At 31.8% G+C, this 24365-nt stretch overlaps 1 protein-coding gene across 1 annotated transcript; it reads right to left on the bottom strand.

Moving 5' to 3' along the window:
- Positions 1-712: 712 nt before the first annotated feature.
- On the bottom strand, positions 713-18198 carry LOC132729893 (signal recognition particle receptor subunit alpha-like). The gene is made up of 14 exons (XM_060715731.1): positions 18020-18198; positions 15958-16041; positions 15056-15249; positions 13600-13721; positions 12015-12171; positions 8214-8376; positions 7826-7929; positions 7108-7220; positions 6499-6585; positions 5715-5887; positions 5101-5314; positions 4419-4504; positions 3753-3929; positions 713-3442 (listed from the first exon to the last, which is right to left on the bottom strand). The coding sequence occupies exons 1-14, from the start codon at positions 18134-18136 to the stop codon at positions 3317-3319; spliced, it is 1917 nt and encodes a 638-aa protein (XP_060571714.1). The 5' UTR covers positions 18137-18198; the 3' UTR covers positions 713-3316.
- Positions 18199-24365: the final 6167 nt, after the last annotated feature.

The raw sequence follows: 24365 nt of genomic DNA on the forward strand, positions 1-24365 counted from the left end.
TTTAAAAGGGTGTAAAAGACGTTTAAAAGTAATTTTTTACGTGACGTCACAAAAGTTTGCGCCAAAAAAGCACGTGCAAAAAAAATCAAAAACAAGTACGCTATTTTTAAAAGTCGCAAACGAAATTTAAATTTTACATTTATTTCACTTTCAAACGGCCCGTAAAGAAAAGTTTTATTGGGAAAAATGAGGGGGAAAACAAAAATTTAAAAACCCCCAAAAATTAAAGCCAACCCTTATAATAATAAAATTTTATTTTTTTTTGAAAAGTAGTCCGGCAAACCATGCATACCACGTGATCAAGTGCCGTAGATCAGTAAAAATATACGGCACCTTGTTATCGGGCCGAAATTGATACAAGTGACAGGATAAAGTAAATTACTGTAAGCAGGGATAATAACCAATTAGGTCATGCTTATCGCAGTCGACTTGCATTTCTCGATTTTTTTATCTTTTTTTTTATTTTGAATATTGTTACTATTTTTCCCTTTTCCGTCTAGATAAAAATATAGCTAACTTTGTTTGGTTTATACAAGGGCATGCTACATCTACATGATCATTTCTTTTATACCGGGTGTGACAGCACTAGAACTACCTTCTTTTCATAATTTGACATTCAAGATGGATGCATTTGAAAGCATTTGCATCGTATATGCATTGCACTACTTGCTGAAATTTCATAATACTAGTAAAAAAACAACAAAGACCAGAATATGTATAAAATATGATTTATTTAAACATTAAAATCTCCAGAACCTCTTGGCATTTAAATAACAACCTGTGACATGAAAAACATCTTCATCTTATACATACAATCAATAATAATAAAGTATTATAAATGTGAACTTCCATACAATCAATAATAAAGTCAAGAAGCTTTATGTTACAAAAGTCTCTGTTAAAATATTACAAATGTGACCTTCCATAGTTTAGACAATATAGATATATATCAATATACAGCACAGATGTGAAAAAATGTGGATTAAACCTATACAACAATTAAAACCCTTAAAACAGAATTTGTGTAATCAACTTGTCCACACTACTTTGACTTTGGAACAGTCCATTAAAATTTCAGGTATTTTAATGTGAAAACATAACACGATATACTGAGCAATAAACAGAATCACTGCAAAATGTGCCCGGACTTGAATTCAGAACGGTCCATTAGTAGCTTCAGGTATGTCAATATCATACTATTACAATAATAAATAAATGAAACAGCCAACAATAAAAGATCTGGTAAGATTGCAAAAATTAGTGGGTGAGGCTCACCAGATTGTACACCAGTGACATAGGCCTTTTTATCATTTCAAGTGTACACAACTACTCAAAATGTTAAGTGACTGTCTCAATGAGAATAATAGCCCAATGAGGTCATACATTAACCTTCAACCCCTAAATTTATTAAATGGACTCCACCTTTAGTGAATTTGGGGAATGCCCTATTAACCATAGAGGGATTTTTATTATGAAACTTTGAAAGTAGTAAAAGAATGAGCAAAGGACAGTATTAAAGTCAAGTAAGTTGGCATCAATGTGAATGCCGACGAAAGGCACATCATTAACATTGTCGTCACTAGAAGTGTTTATATTAATAACTGGCCCTGTTTTATGCAGGAAAAGCCTGTAACATATATCTGATCTGATAACATAATGTAACTACTATGATCATACATCATTTATGGAAAAAAAGCATAAAATATAACATTTAAAATCAACATATTAACATAGAATTTACAATAAATAATGAGATTTCAGATATTTACAAGCAAAATAAATGATTAACATTCTACCAAGTCTATATAGTACTTAAACACAGTTTATGATCTAAAAGAAGGTAATTGCAAAATTACACCTTTAATCATTTTGAAAGTTTTACTGGTTTTCTGCTTCACACTTTTATGTAATAATCATCTCTTTGAGTACAAAATCGCTAAACATTTGAAATGGATTAATCCAAAATTAAGTTTGGAACTTTCCAAGTTACTTCAAGGATTTAACTATCCCAATATTAATAATAAAATTGAGCTGCCACAAGAATAGAGTAGCCTGCACTAATATAGTGGTGGCATAGGTGAGTCAATATCACTACTATTGCCTAAAACACTACTTTTACCTAAGGAGTTCTTAATTAAGGTTAAATGTTAAAGCTGTAAATACTGCAAGTTCAGCAAGAAAGTAAATGTTTGACAAAAAAGACAATTTTCTTGATTTATAGAAACAATTACCTTGTGTTTTTTTCTGCTAACAAATAACAAGCTTATAGCCTTTAGCCAGCTGTTGAAAACAAATTCTAACCATACAATTAGTGCAGACCAAGATCAAAGGGCACAGACATGCAGTCTGATCATAGTCTACATTATTCCTTATTCAATCAGTATACATTTTGAAATTCTCCCCTAAAAATGATAAATGGAAAGATGGACAAGTCTATTTAAGATCTTTAGTGTGGCAAGAGTTAGTATCTCTTTTAATATAAGACATGATGAACCTCGTAAAAGAAATGATACATGTATGATACTTTAATGACAAATATATCGCCATGACAATATTTTATTTCAAGATAAGCACAATGAAACAATAAAAGTAATCTTAAAAATCACATGTTGACCCTGAACCATTTACTCAAAAGGAAAAAAAAACACCTTTTCTTAAAAGTAATAACCAGAACACTGATAGGCCTAAATTTTTTTTTAGGAAACGTATCAACAAAAATCTCAAATATAAAAGTTAATGAACTTTAGAAATATCAATATCTGAATAAATATACACTGTATGTAACATGATTGCACAGTTTATATAATAAAGCATGAAAACAATACCAATTCTAGACTTATTCGCACGTCCCCCTCCCCACCCCTCCCCACGAGTCAAGGTAGCAAAAAGATAAAATACACATTTTAAATGACTAGTGGAATTTAGACTTTAAAATCCAACTGACCAAACCATTAAAAGATTCACATAGCATTTTCAGAAATGACAATTTATATTCCAGAGTCAGAAATTATGGACACACTAAATAATAAGCACTTTCATTGAAGCAGATGAATTTGATACTTCAAAAGATTTATCTATTTTAGAAAACTGTCAATTTATTAATACTCTCATTTGCTCTTTTTCAGGTTACAAATTGTGTCAAAAGGACATTAACAGCCGACAAGAGCAGACGCACGCTTCCTGGAAAGCTTGAATATATTTGAAAGATAAAAGTTACTGCAAGTCAAACAAATGTCATGTCACAGGTATACCAATTCTCACAGAGAGATAAGTACTCTCCCCTTTTTATCTACTCTCTACAATGGAGGTAGAAATGTTACTTGAGAAGGGCATGAACAACAGCTTTAGCGTTGAGGTTTCTCAAATCTGTGTACGTCTGTCCCGTACCAACAAATACAATTGGTTGACCTGTGGTATAAGTCATGGAGATAGCAGCTCCAACCTACAAATATAAAATTGCATGTTTGTAACAATGATTTTCATTGCATGTTTGTAACAATGATTTTCATTGGATAATCATGACTTTCTATCATCTGTATTCATGGCTACAGCAATATTTTTTTTATAATTTATGCATTATCATAAATTTGTTAACAAGATTATTGTAGGATTGCCAGTAAACTTTCCTTTCCTATGTAACCCTTGCCAAACACCTTGTATTATACTAGCATACAATTGTTTATATCGGAACATATACTGATAACACATACAATTTACTCTTTTAGGAAAAAAAATAAAAACATGAATAATACCTTATCATCAATAGTGTCAAACTTGGTCAGTATAATGCCATCTATCAGTCTTGGATTGGTCATGTTGGAGTGATCAGCGAGAGCCTGGTTAAACTTTGTCAGCTGATCAACGGCCTCGTTACCTACCAGGGCCTCGCCAACAAACAGCACCAAATCTGGCTGATTCACTTTGATTAACTGAAATACAAGTGTGATACTTTGTGTAAATATATAACAAAGCATGAATCTCCACACCTCTTTTTCAAATGTTTAAGAACAAATTAATTTGATCCAATTGACGGTCACATCTGCAACAGTAAGATCATACTGAAACTTTTCAGCCTTCACCAGCAGAGGGAAGCCCAAGATATGCCACAATACATTATTTCAAATTTGACTGTGCACTTAAAAGAGAACTCACAACATTCCACAAGCCAGCTGGGTGCCGTTTTATAATTTGTCGTATGCCGGTCATAGCCAAGATTTGGTCGTATGGCACGCTGGAGGATAATTAACATCAATACTAATTTACTGATGTGCTGTTCCTAGCAAAAAAATCTCAATTTTGCACATATTTCTTATCCTTTTTACTTGTTTTTTTCCTTAGTTCTTTTTCTTTTACTTAATTTTCTCTCTTTCTCTTAATTTATTCTTATATTTGTTATCTATTAAAGGATTCATGTATACCTTAGCAAGTGCTCTCATAAGAGGTTCATTGTCCTGCATCCGTCCAGCGGTATCAACAAGGACAATATCAATATGGCAATCTCGAGCTGTTAATATACAAAACATTTCGTCAATACATTGCAATATAGAGCTGTAAACATACAAGAGATTTTATCAAGATATGGCAATCAAGATCTGCAAATATACAAAAGATTTATCAATATGCAATATAACTGAATAATACAAGAGATTATATCAATATATCTAAGAGTTTTATACAAAATAATTATGTAATATGAGATATTTCTGTATAAATGAAAAGTTGTAATACTATTGAATATTTTCGCTTGTCGAAAAAGTTAGCAAATTTACAATTCCAAACATTTCTTGTGAGGAAATATTCGCGAATCATGAAGGGTAGAATTTATGCTAGTCGATATTTATGGTACAGGAAATTATAGCAATTTTTATCAAATTTGCGAAATTTGCCAATATTTCCACGTTGCTAACTTAGCCACCTATACAGTAGGGCTATCCCCAGCTGCAGATATTCAACAGAATATTAATAATAATACATGTGCATTTTTGTGCTTACATACAATTGCTTTAAAACGTTCAGAATTTTACAAAAGTCAAGCCTAAAAGCACATCCAAACTTTCCTATTTTGTTAAATATATTTAAATTATGTTTCATAAAATTTACCAAAATTTATTGCTTCCATTGCAATCCCAGCAGCATCTTTACCATAACCTTTCTCGTACAACTGTACCATCTGTTGCCCACCATGTCTCTCGGCCGGATGTAGCGCGTTCAGTTTACGTGTGTGGGTACGAAGCTGCTCAACAGCTCCCGCCCTAAACGTGTCACATGCTGCTATCAGAACACGAAATCCATTCTCTATCAGCCAAAAACAAATCTGATAAAAGAAAACACCAACAATAGAATACAAAATCTTAAACAATACCATATCATAAAATAACCATTAAATGTATGCTCATCTTTGAGTAAAATAATTGTTTCGCATTATTGTTTTTTTTTTCCAGAAAATATTTTTAATTGGGTCTTAAAGAACACCCAAACTGTAAAGGTTATATGTTGATTTCTCATACTAGGGTGTCTCAGGTGTCTAAGGCAATAAAGAACGTTGAAAGAGAACCCTCGAGCAAACTGGGTAACTATGACACATGAAAGAATCTGAAGTTCTTGATGGAATTCAAACCAAAAGAAGTTAAAGGTAAGTGATAACCTTAATTTCTCCTTTACGAAGGTCCCCTTTTATACTTGGACAAGTATTTATTATAATTATTGTAAAATACCTTGGCAAGATTTGTGCTTTTTCCGACACCATTCACCCCACAGAATGTAATACAGTAGGGTTGTTTTTTCTGTTTAGAGTCCATTGCGTCACGGAGGATGTCAACACGACGTCTTGGAGACAAGATTTGTACCAGTGACTCGGTTAGAGCTGTTTTCACAGTACTGTTGATACCTGAAACACAGATCACATTACATGATTTATGAAATATTCTCATCTATCAAAGCTGTTCACAATTACGTTTACCAGCATTTTATTGTGAATTATTCCTTTCAATCATAAATAATAATATTTCGGTTATTATTGCTGTTGTCAGGTCTTATGGCGCACCAACACAGTAAATGTCATATGGTGACTTTCCAGTTTTATTGGTGAGGACCTCAAATGCCCCTCTGTACATTATTTCAGACACTAGGGGGGCACCTGATTAGAATCACTAACATTCAATAAGCCAGATGGAAAGCTTCCTTACAAGTAAGAATCCAACGTCCCTAGCAGGATTCAAACCTTAAGTAGTAAGAGGCAAGTGGTTTGAAGTCATTGATCTTAACAACTCAATCATGGATAGCCTGTAATGTTCAAATGAACACCTCAAAAGATATTTTTAACTCCACAAAAAATCTTCTTACCCTTTAACATTGGTATTGACTTTCACTATCACTTACTATTCAAATTTATAACAAACATACTGAATATGAAGATCTTAATAAAAACACTTTTCACAGATGCACAAAAAAAAAAATTGATCAGTAAAATGAAAGTCTGTTATAATACTTGTTACTTACTGCTAAATGTTCCGAGAACTTTTCCCTCCAATTTAGCTGAGACAGATTCACAAAGCTTGAGGGCAATATCGGCAGCAACATTCTTAGCTATGGAAAAAAAACATGCTCATATAAAATAATACACTAGACTGATTCTGATTTATACAGAGAAAAAAATAAGTTTTATTATGTTTAACTACATGAAAATGTATTATCAATTTATGTAATAAAATTTATGTAAAACTTGTTCTAGTATTGATGACAAAAGGTTATTTTGAAAAATAAGAACATTTAGTAAAACGTAGGCCTTCCAAAAATAAATGGTTTACATTACAAATCTATTCAGACAACATTGTACAGACTCCGAATCTTCAATTTTCATGTAATTTTGTTGTGATTAATGCTTCGGAGGGATCACTTTGTTTCCAGGTATTTTTACAAATAAACACATAAACTAGCACATCTTAATGCTTTTGAAAAAGTTAATTGATAATGCAACTAAAAACTTGAAGAAAAATACCAACAAAAGTCTATATTTGACACAAGGCATTCAATATAGTAATTCTACAAGTATATATGGAAACAAAAAACAATCATGAGATATTTATAAAAGTCCCAATTTACACTTACACACAAGATGTTCCCTAAACTTGTCCAGGACAGGGGCAACATCTTCCTCTGTCAACATTTTTGAGCCAACAAGATTTTTAAACATACTGAACATTCCTCCACTGCTCTTCTTACTGCAAACATTCAAATATAACCTTTACATTATTTTCCTAGTACTCGAATATACATACCTTCAAATCTATATGACAATATCATATGCCTGTATACAAAAGTCAATCGTGACTATGGTCCTCCAACTCTTGAGAAATAGTGGGTCTTTTAAAATATACAAGTCCCTCAAAATTTTTTTTTTTTAAAATTCACACCCTGCTGGGACAAGCAAATAGTTAAACTCTTAAAATATCCCCAGCCATTTTGGCGCAAAAACAAAACCAATGAAATGTCCAGCACAGGGGGCCGGAAGACAGGTAACACCTTGTCTCATTTCCCCACTTCCTTCAGGAGTGGATATGCTGTAATAACAATTGACTGGTGCATTGAATAAGCGGGAAATCTCATAATATGACTTAAAATTTGTAAACATTCAGGCTGATGTTGAAGAGGAAAACATGTTGTTATTCTTCTTGGAATATGTTATTTTGAAAACAGGCCATTAGGCAGATTCCAAATTAAATTTCAAGTGATAAATTAAGGTAATAATCAGAGACTGTATGAGGAATAGCTATTTAGAATAACTATCAGTGTTTATTTGATCTATATAAGATATGACAATATTTACCTAGAAGTTTTCTGTGTGACAGTTTCTTCTTCCTCCTCTTCTTCACTCTCTGACTCTGTTTCAACATCCCTCAACTCTCCTTTCATTCTACCAACATAGTCAAGCTGTGTAAATATACATATACAAGGTATTCAGTTACTGAATGGGTTTCTTTTCAAATTGGTTTAGAACATTGTATATGATGAAAAAAAAATATACAAACTTGAACTAACATATCATTCTTCTAGCACACAGAGTCTAATTTTGAAACAAGTATAAATCTGGCTAATAAAAAATCCCTATTTTATGTACAAAGTGCATAAAATATGACACATGATATTAACTACATACAAAGAAAATCATAAGTGTAAATGACGTGTAAATGACCAAATAAGTCTAAATGACCAACCTCTTCATCCTTGAGGGACACGCCAACACCGTTCACATCGAGGTTGTCAGCTGTGCCGTCGGTATAGTCAAGTTCTTTAGCATCCTCTGATGTACCACCCAGGACCCATTTGGTACCAACCTTTACCCGCTTCTTGTTATTGTCCGGACTTTTCGGGCTTTTACTATTGGTAAATGTAAATATGTAAAACAATTACTGACCTGTTTTACGTAATGCCTAAACTAATGTGATTAAACTTATTTCATTCAAATATGTTGCTGACCAGTGCACAACTGCATTATCAATACTGTGTGAGTGGATATTTCCATGTGATGAAAAGTTGGCCATTTAAATTCCAGATATTTTGCATGAGGATTAGCAATTAAAAGAGTCAAAATAATGACAGGTTGGTTGATATTTACACTAGATGAATTTTTATTGATTTTTCGTTGATTTGTAAATTCGCCTATTTTTCTGCATTGCTAACTTAACTACTTATACAGTACTCTTAGTTTCCTGCACAATTTTAAATTAAATAAATAAAATCTGAAAATGTAGATTTGAATGATTATAATTTTATAGAACTAATACAATTCTTTCAACGACCACTGCAGAACGGAAGTTAGTTTAAGACTTGACTCATGCTTACAGCTTATCATTACAGTAAAATCGTACATTAAGGAAAGCTATTGTTTTACATAATTTTGAACCATTTTCTTTCGTCGACAATAAAAAAACAAGAGAGCCATGATGGCCCTGAAGTCGCTCACCTGTATATAGGCCCTCAGGGCGGGGCCAGTTTAAACCCCAGGGCTTTTATTTGAACAAACTAGGTAGACACCAATTAGAAGCATTTCACGCCAAACATCTAAGGACTAGCTCCTTGAGTTTTTAAAAAAAAAAAAGATTTTTTAAGTTTTAACTATACACATATAGTAAAAAGCAATGACACCCCTAGGGCGGGGCCAGTTTTGACCCCAGGGCTTTTATTTGAACAAACTTTAGAGACACTCACTAGAAGATGTTTCATGCTTGATATCTAAACTCTAGCTATTTGGGTTTTTTCAAAGAAGATTTTTGCTATACACATAAATAAAATTAATGACCCCCAGGGCAGGGCCAATTTTGACCCAAGAGCTTTTATTTGAAAAAACTTTGTAGACACTCAATAAAAGATGTTTCATGCTTAGTATTAAACTCTAGCTATTTGGTTTTTTTTCAAAGAATTTTTAATTGAAAGTTTTTGCTTAACACATATATTGAAAATCAATGACCCCCGGGGCGGGGCCAATTTTGACCCCAGGGCTCTTATTTGAACAAATTTGGTAGACACCCATTAGAACATGGTTCATGCTAAATATCTTAGCTCTAGCTCTTTGGGTTATTTAAAAGAAAATTTTATAAGTTTTTACTATATGCATATAGGGAAAATCAATGACCCCCTGGGGCGGGGCCAATTTTGACCCCAGGGCTTTTATTTGAACAAACTTGATAAACACCTATTAGAAGATGTTTTATGCTAAATATCTTAGCTCTAGCTCTTTGAGTTCTTTAAAAGAAGATTTTATAAGTTTTTACTATATGCATATAGGGAAAATCAATGACCCCCTGGGGCGGGGCCAATTTTGACCCCAGAGCTTTTATTTGAACAAACTTGATAGACACTCACCAGAAGATGTTTTATGCCAAATATCTAAGCTCTACCTCTTTGGGTTCTTTAATAGAAGATTTTATAAGTTTTTACTATATGCATATATGGAAAATCAATGACCCCCTGGGGCGGGGCCAATTTTGACCCCAGGGCTTTTATTTGAACAAACTTGATAGACACTCACTAGAAGATGTTTTATGCAAAATATCTTAGCTCTACCTCTGGGTTCTTTAAAAGAAAATTTTATAAGTTTTTACTATATGCATAAAGGGAAAATCAATGACCCCCTGGGGCAGGGCCAATTTTGACCCTAGGGCTTTTATTTGAACAAACTTGATAGACACCTATTAGAAGACGTTTCATGCTAAATATCTTAGCTCTAGCTCTTTGAGTTCTTTAAAAGAAGATTTTATAAGTTTTTACGATATGCATATAGGGAAAATCAATGACCCCCGGGCCGGGCCAATTTTGACCCTAGGGCTTTTATTTGAACAAACTTGGTAGACACTCATTAGAAGATGTTTCATCAGGGCTCACGCTGTCGGTCGCCAGAGTCGCCATTTGCGATTATTTTATAAGATTGGCGATTATTTTTGCATTTTGGCTACAAAATCTGGCGATTATTTTTTACTTCCAACAGTGTTTATATAAGGTGTAAAAATCAATAAAGAATGCAGTAGACCCAATTAACACCAGCGGTGTGGATTTAATTGAATGTCTTTTAATCGGTCACGCGCTGCTTACTATATTGCCCGAGGTGATAAAAATACATGCAAGATGTAAAATAGTATAGGTACTTTAAAGATATTGTCCAGCATTATAATAGCTATCAAATGTCCGTCAATTAGCCACAAAAATTGTCTTAAAATTGATAAACTGGATATTGACCAACCCAAAATTTACCGTAAATTGCAGTAATTGCAAATTTTGATTTTTTTTGTTTTAAGCTGCTTGACTAAATCGCCAGTGGAAAATTATGTTAAAATATTAAAAAAGTATTAACTTCCAAATAACTATTTGCACAACAACCAAAATCGTGAATATTTCTTCAGAAAACAGGGAAAAAACCGATTGTCACATATTTTCGCGACGCCGATAATTCTGATATTTATTTAAAGGTAAAATAAGCTATGTTCTGTTTAAAAATCTTAACTATTATGACAGAAAATTTGTATAACATTGGTGATGATGACATTTTTCTGTAAGTTATTCAGAAAAAAAGGCTGCATTCTGTGAATGAGTTTGCAAGTGTTATTTCTATAGGCCAATATGACCTAGATCTACTCCAGTTCTGTGTGACAGTGGTTATAGCTGACAAAATTTGATTAGAATAAACTAAAGAAATTGTCTGATAACAGGATTATGTAAAGTTATAATGAATCTTTAATATTATTGTTATACGGTAATTATACTATATAACATGTTCTATAATAGCAATCAAAGTTGTGGTTCTATGTAAAAAAAGGTAGTTATCAATATACACAAATGTATCAGTTTATTTGAGAATCCTTATAAAACTGAAAAAGTTTTAAATGGAATGTTTATTTAATCAACTGCTTATGTTGTTAATCGCTAAATCGTGAATAGTCCGCTGAACTTTTGGCTATTATTTTTTTAAGTTAAAAATATTGGCTATTATTTTATTTGAGCCAGTGTGAGCCCTGTTTCATGCTCTAGCTCTTTGGGTTCTTTAAAAGAAGATTTTATAAGTTTTTACTATATGCATATAGGGAAAATCAATGACTTCCTGGGGCGGGGCCAATTTTGACCCCAGGGCTTTTATTTGAACAAACTTGATAGACATTCACTAGAAGATGTTTTATGCCAAATATCTAAGCTCTACCTCTTTGGGTTCTTTAAAAGAAGATATTTTAAGTTTTTTCTATCGGTTGCCATGGCAACCAGAGTTCTGCATGGAATTAAATTCTTTGAACAATTTTTAAAGGTGACCACCAAAGGAACATTCCTGTGAAGTTTGGATGAAATTGGCTCAGCGGTTTATGAGATGTCATTTAAAGTAAAAGTTTACGGACGGACAGACGATGTACGGCCGGACGCCGGACGAAAAGCGATCACAAAAGCTCACCCTGTCACTTTGTGACAGGTGAGCTTACAACAAAAACATACAAATAACATAAACAAACATTGCATTAATACAAATTTATACTGACCTCACATCTGCAGCAGACTTCTTTTTCTTTGCAGGACCAAACAACCTTTCTCTGTTTTTCCTAATGGTCTCCTCATCAAGCTCCCCGTTACTTGTGTTACTGGTTGCCATAGGTACCGAGGAGGTCTTCTTAACTTCTTGTTCTTTAACTGGGGTCTCTGAAATCACAGAGATATATGAGCCGCGTCATGACAAAACCAACATAATTGGTTTGCCACCAGCATGGATCCAGACCAGCCTGCGCATCCGCGCAATCTGATCAGGATCCATGCTGTTTCGCTTACAAACCCTATAACAGTAGAGAAACTGATAGCAAACAGCATGAATCCTGATTAGACTGCATGGATGCGCAGGCTGGTCTGGATCCATGCTGGCAGCAAACCCATTAAGTTGGTTTTGTCGTGACGCGGCTCATATATACATGTAGCTAGAGAATGGGATTTTACACAAATTTGGCACGTTAAGGTCAAAGTATACCAATAAGGAAACATGCCAATCTATAAAACTACTATTATTACATGTATATTTTACAAGTTGTTTTTTTCCCGTTTAAACCTTATTCATTGATCTGGTGGCATGCAGCTTTAAACTAAAATCAGTATTGCTAGTGATGTTATCAAACTATATATGAATACCATTACTTTTCACTGTTCAAAAATAAACTTTATTTAAGTGAGACACAGTGTACCAATAGCAGTGTTTTTTTCCCCTACTTTGAGATTGGTGCCGGTACCGGACAGATTGGGAAAAAAAATCCATCGGTTTGACTCAAATTGGGAATTTTACATAAGATGCAAAATGTTCTTTGTGAATTTCTTTTATCCAAGACGACATGAAAATTATACATAATAAACACTTTAAAACCATGCATTATTAACTTTAATGATTATTTTTGCTTCTTGAGGTTGAAAAAAAAAATTGATAATCATAACAATTGTACATAAATCATGTTAAGGTGTGAAACACTAAAAGTAGGACGAATATCACTCATGAGTCATGTGGTTATACTTGATTTTTATTGCATTTCCCTTATCACTGTTTTTGTTTACCTTTAATTTTGCTGATTTTTGAGGAAATTTTCAGTGTTATTTTGGGAATTTATCAGTCATGAATTTGGAAATTTGTTGTCTATTTTCTATTGGGAACGGTGCCGTTTTTCGGTATCAGTTATATAAGGAAAAAAAAACACTGAATAGTCAGTGACTACCGTAACTCTCATTATATGTATAAGAAGTTCATCATGTTGAACTTGTTCAGTTATTTTCTTAATTTTTTTTTTATTTCCCCATGTCTTGGACTCCTTGCCTTTCTTTAATATAGTTTCACCTGCCTTAAGCAGTTGACCCGTGACAACATCATATTGAAATTTCCTTTTATAAAACAAAAATTACAGAATATCTTAAACTTTAGCAATATGAATATTTTTGTTGACAAAATTCTGTTTTTTATTCAAAATGATGTAAAATTCTCGTACCTGAGGGCCTGTAAGGTAACTACTTGCTGCAGACTTTTACATTGTAAATGAATATTATGAGTCTAAGTATCAAACTATAATTGAGACATTAAAAATGGTTAAAACAACTCACTTTTAACTGGTTTGTTCTCTTTTCCCTTGCCAGATTTCTTTGGTGGTTCTTCCTTCTTGTTTTCTATCATAGATTTCACAGACTTCTTGCTTTTCTCGGACTCTTCAAAACTCTTCATCACTCTATATTTTGAAAATCAGACAATTGTAACTACACAATTTATAGATACCACACAGCACTTTTAAAATCTGTGATGATTTTTTAATTTTTGTTGTTAAGTTTAGTTTCAGATTAATGGCCACCAAAATTGTGGCTGCCACTTTTGACACGGGAGGAAAAAAATCAGAAACCTTCTATAATTTTAACACATTATAACTTATTCAAATTCAAAGCAATCTACTTCATACTTAAAATACAAAAAATATTTAATATACTATTAACTCACAAGTTTTAACTTTATGCAAGTCAATTTAATATAAATAGTTAAGTTTTTTGAGAAGTCCATACATAATATAATAATAAATGCTTCAGTGTAAACTATTCCTGTCAGTTTGTATTTTACTTTAAAAGTAAAGTAACTTGTAAAAATATGTCCTTTAATATATAGAGAGAAATTTCAGCCCAGAAGATTCTACATGATTCCTTTGTTACTTTAAATAGCAATTACACTTCCTGTTTTTCCAATATCTATACATAGCTTTCTGGTAATAGGAAATAAAGTTTTTTTCCTGGTTTATCAATATAAACACTATTTCACTTTAAATCTTCAAAGATATTTTCCCATAATTTCAATCACTAATTTTTTAGTTCTGTTTTGTTTTCATTTTGGACCTACTCAAGAGGTGAAGTGACTTAAAATAACAAGTGATCAGATAAATGCACATGCATACGATAAACTCCCCTTTTGACTTTTCAAGAATGACACATCTCTTCTAACAACTAAACCCTGTTTCAATGTGTAGGGCATTAAATAAGCCTTAAATCATAAAAACATCTTCAAAGATACATAAACAATATGTAAAAATATATAACACTTTTATAGTCTAGATTTTCGGCTACAATGTATAACAGCTTGAAGTTGATAGATATGGAATTCTGCTTAGCCAGAGTTGCAATAAAATATTTATATATTTTTAAACACATCATTTTTTTCTTTGTAAATCTTGGCTAATTTCTTGACAAAAAATGGTCACATCACTATAAAAGGAAAACTAATATTTTTGGTTTCTTGGATCGAGATTCAAACACTATACCACTCACATCCTAACCAAACAACTAACACTTGACCACATTCTTCCAATATATATGTAGTTTTCAGAAAAAAAATGCTCAGAAGCAAACCAAATGATTCTAAATTTAGAATTTCCATTAGGGTATGTAATGATCCTTAAATCAGGTAAGGATATATAATTATACACCACTGAATTATGAAGAAGAAATATTAAATTTATCATAAATGATGATAATATTATATAATGTATAAAACTTTAAGTTGGCTAACTCAAAAATAACTTACTTTCCCTTCTGTATTTGCTTTTTGGCTGCATGTTCAACTTCAAACAAAATTCGGTCAAAATCTTGTCTAAAATCAAAGTTACTGGACAGGGCAGAATTCTGTAAATCATCTTTGTACTTGTTTCTAAACTCAAGTTGAATGGCATCAAGAAATTTATCTACATACGATAACTGCAGTATCTTCTGATAAGCAACCTGTTTATATGATAAATTAATGAATAATGATCATATTTTACAATTATAACAACAGTAACAATACATGGACATACAAATTACAATACCACAAATATGTGTGTGCCTTAAGAATAAATCGAACATCACAGAAGTGTCTATTTCAGTTCAATCTGACAGATCAATAAATCTTACTCATTACTGAAAATGGAATACTATCAATCAAACATACATAATAATAATATTAAAAAACATCTAAATCTCCATTCAAAAGCATAAAAACTGCAAAAGCCATAAAACAGCCTATTTCAAAAGCTCATGTATCTTTATTATCACATGGCCTTGCTTGTTTTTCATTTGATATTATTAAATATAACAATTTGCATAATTCTTTATTTAACACATGTGTAACATATTATATAACACTGTTGTGACGTCATTTTTGCCAAATACATTTTGTATTGAGAGGATGTTGTAAAAATATATTATGACATGTTATAAAAAGATTCTCTTATTTGTTTTTCATAAGATATAAAATTTTCATTGATCTCTTTTATCAAAATATTATAAAGCTCACAAGAGACCAGTATTACAACTTTTGAACTGCCAGGGTAAAAAAAAATTGTATACTACAAATATAATTATGGCAATTCAAGTGAGATTTTATTGAGTATAATATACCATGCCAGATACAAGTTGTAACTGTATTGTTCTGATAAAATTTCAACTTACAACATAAATCAGCTCAAACTCATTATCCAGTTTGTATTTCAGAGTGAGTGCTTCATGTGTGAACTGATTGCTACCAGTTCTTTCCTGAAAATTAAACAATACTTTACAAATACTTTTTTACTGTAACCCAGAAAGATTGAAATCAAATCACAAATTCAATGACTTTATTTATTTCATGTACTGTTAAATCTTTTAATCAATAATAGAAACAGATGGCACAAAATACCCAAACATACCCAAATACACCAAAATATACCCAAATATAGCAATATTCATTTTTGTTTGTATAAACTATACATTATGATGAGAAAATGAATTCATCTTTATGAAATAAATTTTAATAATATGACATCGCCCACTATAACTTTCATTAATTCCTATGAAAGGGCAGTTCAGATGTTGCAGGCATCGAAACTTGTATTTACAAGAAGATATTGATGCAGGATGAGTACAAAATGGTAGAATGACAAGCGGAAATTTGCCGATGTAATAGGAAATTACTAAGAATTCTCATGATCAGTTTGTTTACTTTTAACAATAGAAAACTGGAAACAAAGCTTGTGTTTTAGGTTATGTATAAGTTGGTTTTTACGCTTTGTGTATTGTATACGGGAGTAACTGGAACATGCCAAACAATACTCTAGAAAGTGCGCATTTTATACATTACCTAAAACACAAGCTTTGTTTCCAGTTTTGGTTTATACAAACTATTTATGAAAATTTCTAGCAATTGATTGCATCAGCAAGGGTCTATTGCATTGGGGGATTTATTCTAAAAATCAGGCCTGACATGCAGGACGAGTAGAAATTTGATGCTACTCGTCCTGTAGGGCGAGCGGCTCTAAAAAAGTTTTTCGATCCCTGTGTTGTAAGAAAATAAACTTGTGACATTTGCGTATCTATGTTCATTTAATAATGAATAAACTTGAAATTTATGATAAAGATATGATAATATTTGTTATCTACATTTAAATTTTTAGGATATAATTTTGTTGAAATTTCATACAAGTGTCCAAAATATTCTTTTTTTTAAATTCATAGCTTTAATGGAGTATACTTTATTTGGGAATATTTTGGTTTTAAACAAATTATGATAGGAAAATGTATATTTGGCTATCATCTATGTTTGACTTTGATTGTATCTTAAAGAAAGTGTTTATTACATTTAATTTTACCCATGAAATATGGTGATATATCAGTCAAATATATTTCATATTTGTAAAAAATAAATATGAAATAGAAGTATGAAAGTGAGCGGAGTCAAAACTCATATTTATTTTAAGGGACTTCTTCTGCCATTTTGTTTAATAAAAAAACAAATTTTTGTTGAATTTTATTTTGAAAACTGTCTAGAATGATAGAAAATGGTCTAACTAAGAAAATAAATCTGAACACCAATATCTTTAATTCAGTCATTAATGCTGTTCAAACGTTTAAAGAGTTGTTAACGTGACGTCACAATGTAGCGCCAAACATTGTGTGCAAAACAAGACCCTTCTATAAATAATAAATATATTACTGCGCGCTGTACAATTGCAGTTGCGTAGCAAGCAAGGGGATTTGTATCCATTCCTTTGGTAATGAAATTAAGTAAAAAGGTTATTTTTTCGTTTTTCATGAAATATGTTATATATTTTCACTCAACATGAAAATATGTGGCATTTTAACATGTTTCGTGAAAGTACATAATTCTATATTTCACTCAAACGAAAAAATATCAAATTCATAATTAAAACAGCACTTTCTTAGTTTAAAACATTTATTTTCTATCAGTAAATCTATATTTTGGCAATAGTTGGGTATTCATTAGTTTGTTTAGGAAGTTTTAAAAACTAACGTGAAATGATTATAATTTTGTTCGATTTAAAGAAAATGTGGCGTAGTTCACACTAGAACAAATGCGTGATTTCAAATCCGGGCCAATAAATCGAAACAAATCGTGAAATTTAAAATAATTCTACAAATTATTATTCTACATACAACTACAATGTATCATACGATTTGCTATCAGGATACATGCCATATGTCACATCAGAAACAGTGTTAAATTATCAATATTTACCTGCAAAATCACAGATTTGATAAGAGAATTAACCGACTGTGTGAATATCTGCGACGTTCCTTGAAAATACCAAAGAACAATGCCGCCTTTACTGAAAATAGTAAAGAAATCCAACATTTTGACTATTTTGCTGTTTTTCGTCGTGGAAATCCCCGGAAATTGTAAAATACCCGGAAGTGACGTCGCACGTTTATTACCCGAAACGAAAATATTACACAAAAAGAATGTTAAATACAGAAAAGCCGGAAAATTAAAGAAACTGGCCATAAATGAAATATATACAAATAGTGGACTTTAGGTTAGGCTATAACGTATGATAAAGGGTAAGAACATGAACAATAAGGTTGATAAGCATGAGTAAGAAGACAATATTTTCACATTTATTCAAGATTAAAGGCCGTGTAAAATTCGGTTCACGTGGAATAGGCATTCTGCAGTAACCTCAAATTTTAATTTTTGACCCTATTCTATCTTAAAGATCGATAACTTGTTACATGTAACGTCGATTTTTAAAAAGATATATATCGAAGGTATTTACTGATGGTTATCAGATTAATCCAATTACAGGTCATTAGGAGAGAGGAATATCCTTCCTTTTGATAACACTTCCCACGTGCAACAACCGTAAGCACGTGATTCTTTAGTGTGTCCAACTTGCCTTTATATATTTGTGTGTAAAAACAGCATTTTTCACAGATATATAAACAATATATTTAGCTCCATGTATTTTTATAGCCAAAACTTCACGTTTAATCATTATTAAACTTATTTTGCATTCACCGATAAGCAAAAACAACGTTATCTTATAACTTTAATTGTATATTTTGTGGAATACATGTTTTATTTAAATTGTTCATAATTCTGGAAAACCCTGGTAAAATAAATCTTTTTTATCATTGCCAACCTTTTGTCTTTAACTTTGTTAAATCAACATTTGACAGTGTATTGGTTCTTAAAGAACATATATAATTGAGCCGCGTCATGACAAAACCAACATAATGGGTTTGCGACCAGCATGGATCTAGACCAGCCTGCGCTATTAGTTTCACGGCTGGTTATAGACTTTGTAAGCGAACAGCATAGATCCTGATCAGACTGCGCGGATGCGCAGGCTGGTCTGGATCCATGCTGGTCACAAACCCATTGTGTTGGTTTTGTCATGACGCGGCTCATATTATATATTTTGTTAGGATAGTTTTAAACCGGTAACTTTCTTAGTAATTTTCTTATTAATGGTCGCAAGTAAAATATATATTCGTTATCGCTTTTTCAATATGTACGAATATAGTACTAGTACTATTATATGAATATTACGGGCATCCATGACCGAGTTGTTGCAGTCGTTGACCGAGTCGTTGACTTCAAGAAGTTCAAACTACTTGTCCCTCACCGCTATGGATTCTTATCTCACCAGGGACTTTGGATTCAGCCATCATCAAACGTCAGTGGTTCTTTTCAGATGCCGATTTATGTCTGAAATAATGCACAGATTGGCACGGCCAAATGAGGTCTTTCTTCTCGCACAATTAAACCTGGAAAGTCGCCATGTGACCATATCTGTGTTGGTGCGACGTTAAACGGTGACTTTTACCCAACCAAAAAGGATAGTTTTATTCATGTTTTTTTTTTCTTTTTTTTTTTGTAATAAGAACATAAATCTTTAAAGATTTATAACCAAAATTTCTTCGTTGACTTGATTTTATTACCACACTTATGGTTAACACACAAAGTAAATGAAATGAAAGAAAACACTATCTATCACATTGCTTCCATAATACGTCAACTTACAGATGATACTATAACATTACGTGGTCTATTAACTGACTGGTTAATGGTAAGTCAATAAATGATTGCGACAAGAATCCCGAAAGTAAACCAAAATCTAGTTTTATGTCAAAAGTCCCTTTATTTTTTCCTTTTACTGCAGCCCTTGTTCTAGTCCAAAATATAAGACGTATACGCTTTAACAAGTCCATAGGCTGTTAATGGTTCAACAACAAAACCGCTGTATACGAGTCATTTTTTCTAAAGTGAAAGATAATAAAGCCTTAAATGACATTTGCATTTATTTAAATTTACTAGTATTTCAATTAAGATAGATGATTAGATAGTCGTATTTTCGCCCTCTTTCTGTCGTATTTTCGCAATGCGAAAAAGCGAAAACACGAAGAGATGACAAAAGTCCAACTTTGTCGTCCCTCCATGTTTTCGCATTTTCGCATTTTGAGGCGAAGAAGAGAAAATATATACGACATGACGTAAATCAGCCACCATAGTAACACCGAGTCCAATCGTTCACTATGTTTCCCAGGCGGAGAACGCATGAAGAGATAAATTTTACAGGTGGAAAACCGATACTGTGGTAAGAAAATTGTCTTCAATTTCTTTGAAAATGCATATTTCACAAAACTTTAAAGCCTATTCTGATCTCGTATGATTACTTTATCCGAGAGGCATCTCAAACTCGCCAAATCTTTGTTAACTTATTAGATCATTATCGACAACTGCACAAGAAAAGTCACAAAATTGGTAAAATCGCTCTTTGATAGCCAATAACTTGTCATCCAAGCACACGTCTAAACATTTGTATCGCTCTAAAGGTTCTTTATTAACATATCCTCATCCACCAAAAGCCTGTTCTATTTCTATTCCGTATTTTTGGAGTATAATATCGTTTAAGCGAATTTTCAAAATGAACGCATGGGCCGAACTTTTCATGTGGTTTCATAGGTTTGCAAAGTGAACGCATGAGCAGGTGGTAATTTTAAAACTCAAGTTTTTCCTAATTATCTAACAAATTTTACATATTCAAACTTTAAAAATTTCAAATTTTATTCCAAATAAATGAGTATGGTGGCATATTTCTGCCACCAAAAAACCTGATAACTAACTAGTTAATTAAGAGGTTAACAAGTTACGTAACTAGTTAACGTTAGTTATCAGGTTAACTAGTTACGTAACTATAGTTAATTTTTTCAATAAATAAAAGATCATAACGCGAAATAAATGCATGTTACTGCCTGCAACTACCATCCCTTATTATCAGCTTTAGTTACGTATCTAGTTAACCTCTTAATATTATGCTGATAATATAATAAAAGGATGGCAGTTGCAGGCACTAACATGCATATACTTTGTATGCTATATATATATATATATATATATATATATATATATATATATATATATACATATATATATATATATATATATATATATATATATATATATATATATATATATATATATATATATATATATATATATATTACGAGGTCTGTTGGGAAAGATCGTGTACAATTGAAGTAATTCCTCGTTTGTAATATTTGCAAAAGCAGTGGTTAAGACGACAAAGAAAAACATAATAGTTCCTCGAAAACTTGTAAACGGTTGTAGCATTGATGTAATTTCATGAATTTCTCCAATACATGTTATTTTGTACAATTATTTATTCCCTGTTTTTATAGTACATGAGCATATGAAAATATATTATACACGAATCACGTTTAAATATTCAACATTTCGATATAAATTTCCTTTTTTAAACGACGAATTACAAGTTTATAGAATATGTTTATGTAAGCCCAGTAAATCTTGGTAGTGTATAGTTCTATATGCCGTCCAATGCAAAGCAATTGGTAAAGGTACAAATCATTGATAACTAAATTAAAGCCATTTTAATGCGAAATTTATGTAGCATGTCGACATGCTTATGATTTGTTTAGAAATAATAATTGCACTGTGCAAATTGTCTTGTACATAATATATACGGAATTGCTGTTGTACTTGTTAAAAAGATAAAAAATTTGCGTAGAAGAGAGCTGATCCATTTCACCTAAGAACACAAAATTTATCACTTAGAATGAAATGTATTTTTTATCAATATTACAGAATATGGAAGAATATGACGCCATATGATAAACCTGATACTCAAATAAAGAATTACCAATATTACAAATCTTACATAGATATTATCGAATTTAACAAGTTCTGTAAATAAAGGGAGGTAATTAGAAACACTTTTTGATTTTCTTCATTAAAATAAAAAAAAGTGTATTATTTCTAAAAGAAAAACTTATAATGAACCTAAAAATTATGTGTTATTTCAACATTTTGTTGTATGCTCATTTTGTTGTAAGGAAGGTGATATATATATATTCTTGCTTAAAGATCTTGTATGTTATAATTAAGGATGTAATATCCTTGCGAAAGTTGTATATAAAATCAGTTCTATGAAAAACATATACTTAAGAAGTTGACTTTATTAAACACATTATATGATATTTCTTGAGGAAAAAAGGTTGTGACATTTTAGTTGAACGCAAAACTGATTTTTTTTTTACCAAAAACAGATTTCTAGTTATGTCCTTTTATTATCGGAAATTTTAAATTTTGGCAATGTCCTTATCAAAAAGGTTTTCTGTAACTTTTAACATTGTTAATTCTTTATTTAAGCCAAAGATTTTTCATATAAGAACATAAAATTTTGAGTCACAGGATCTTTAAGTGTATGATGCATCTTTAATTATAACATACAGGAAATTTAAGTCCCATCAACCAATAATGTTGTATTTTGCAAATATTTTACTCAAAGTTTTAGCAATGACAATTTATTATATTTTCACAGAACCGAACAGACCTCACCTATTGCTTATAAGCAATTCGTCATAGGTTATGAAAATAGGGCCTTCTGTTTGCTCAAACATTTGGAACAAAAATTTTGGAATTTAAAGGTTCCGTGATCGAAAACATGTCAGATATCTATGAAAGCTGGAGTAACCAAAAAGTCCGCCTGCTCATGCGTTCATTTTGCAATCTGATGAAACCACATGAAAAGTTCGGCTCATGCGTTCATTTTGACAATTCGCTTAAACGATATTATACTCCAAAAATACGGAATAGAAATAGAACAGGCTTTTGGTGGATGAGGATATGTTAATAAAGAACCTTTAGAGCGATACAAATGTTTAGACGTGTGCTTGGATGTCAAGTTATTGGCTATCAAAGAGCGATTTTACCAATTTTGTGACTTTTCTTGTGCAGTTGTCGATAATGATCTAATAAGTTAACAAAGATTTTGCGAGTTTGAGATGCCTGTCGGATAAAGTAATCATACGAGATCAGAATAGGCTATAAAGTTGTGAAATATGCATTTTCAAAGAAATTGAAGACAATTTTCTTACCACAGTATCGGTTTTCCACCTGTAAAATTTATCTCTTCATCCGTTCTCCGCCTGGGAAACATAGTAAACGATTGGACTCGGTGAGTAAGGTTCTTCCGATAGGAGAAGAACTTTATAAGATTCATATATTTCGTTCTAATCCATTTCAACATTTTATATATTGAATGAATGTATATAATAATTATACTGTGTACGATTATGAAGAAAATGTGTTTAAACTATAAGGTTATTCTTCCGATAGTAAAAATGAAGTAGATCACTTCAACATGCGTTTTTAAATGTATGATAAATTAAATGTCACTGAAATCAGGAACTTGAATAAACTTGTTTCGTGTTAGAATAATATCCATATATTGACGCTACAGAGGAAGACAGAACTTAATACATTTACTATAAGTAGGCAACTGGAACCATAGTCACTTGGTTTCGGGACAAATACCCCTTTTACTAATATGTAGCTGTCAAATTTATCCGAATTAAGGCAACAATTTTTAACATAAAGTTCGTTTTTTTTAATTCCCGCAGTTTTTTTCACTTCTTACTTCTTAAGGTGACAACGGAGTCAATTATCACTGAAAATACCTAAAATGAGATTTTTTGCTAAGTAGATTTATTAACCTTTTCTGAACACATTCGTGATTTAATTTTGGAAGCAGTTAGTCCAAAAAATGTGTTTTTAAACGTTTTAAAACGGTACCTATACAATTTGTATCTGCTTTTCGCGTAACCTGTCGATTATCGATAACGCTCCGCCCCCTGTTGAGGCATCAAAGAGGGAAATCGGTAGTTTCATATATCCGTGAATTACAGGTCCATACTGGTCCATACTTCTCGTAATACATGTATCGTACAACTACCGTACATCTTTTATGAATATCTCAACATTATGCCTTTTTTATAAATTAAGAAATTGTCGGCCAATGTACGTAACATAATGTATGAAACATAAATAATTAAGCATAGCGGCAAATCGCACGACCACGGGGTTGATTAAAAATGTAGTTGCTAAAATATCCATAATGTGTGAAAATAATTTGTCTGTCCCGTTAATCTGATAGATATTACATTGAGTTGATAGACTTTTGTACGGATTCAAGGGCTTACTTTACATTCCACCTCGTTTTCTAACAATGTCAAGTAAAACAACAACAAAAACAGACAAC

Source organism: Ruditapes philippinarum, unplaced genomic scaffold (genome assembly GCF_026571515.1).
Source record: "Ruditapes philippinarum isolate M1 unplaced genomic scaffold, ASM2657151v2 ctg7260_1_1_1_1, whole genome shotgun sequence".
NCBI lineage: Eukaryota > Metazoa > Mollusca > Bivalvia > Venerida > Veneridae > Ruditapes > Ruditapes philippinarum.

Excerpts from the sequence above, each read along its gene's own strand:
- LOC132729893 (XM_060715731.1), bottom strand. The coding sequence starts at position 18,136 with ATGTTGGATTTCTTTACTATTTTCAGTAAAGGCGGCATTGTTCTTTGG. Across the intron at positions 15,250-15,957 it reads AGTTTGAGCTGATTTATGTT|GTTGCTTATCAGAAGATACT; the intron begins GTAAGTTGAAAT and ends TCATATAAACAG. Across the intron at positions 13,722-15,055 it reads AAGCAAATACAGAAGGGAAA|AGTGATGAAGAGTTTTGAAG; the intron begins GTAAGTTATTTT and ends TTCAAAATATAG.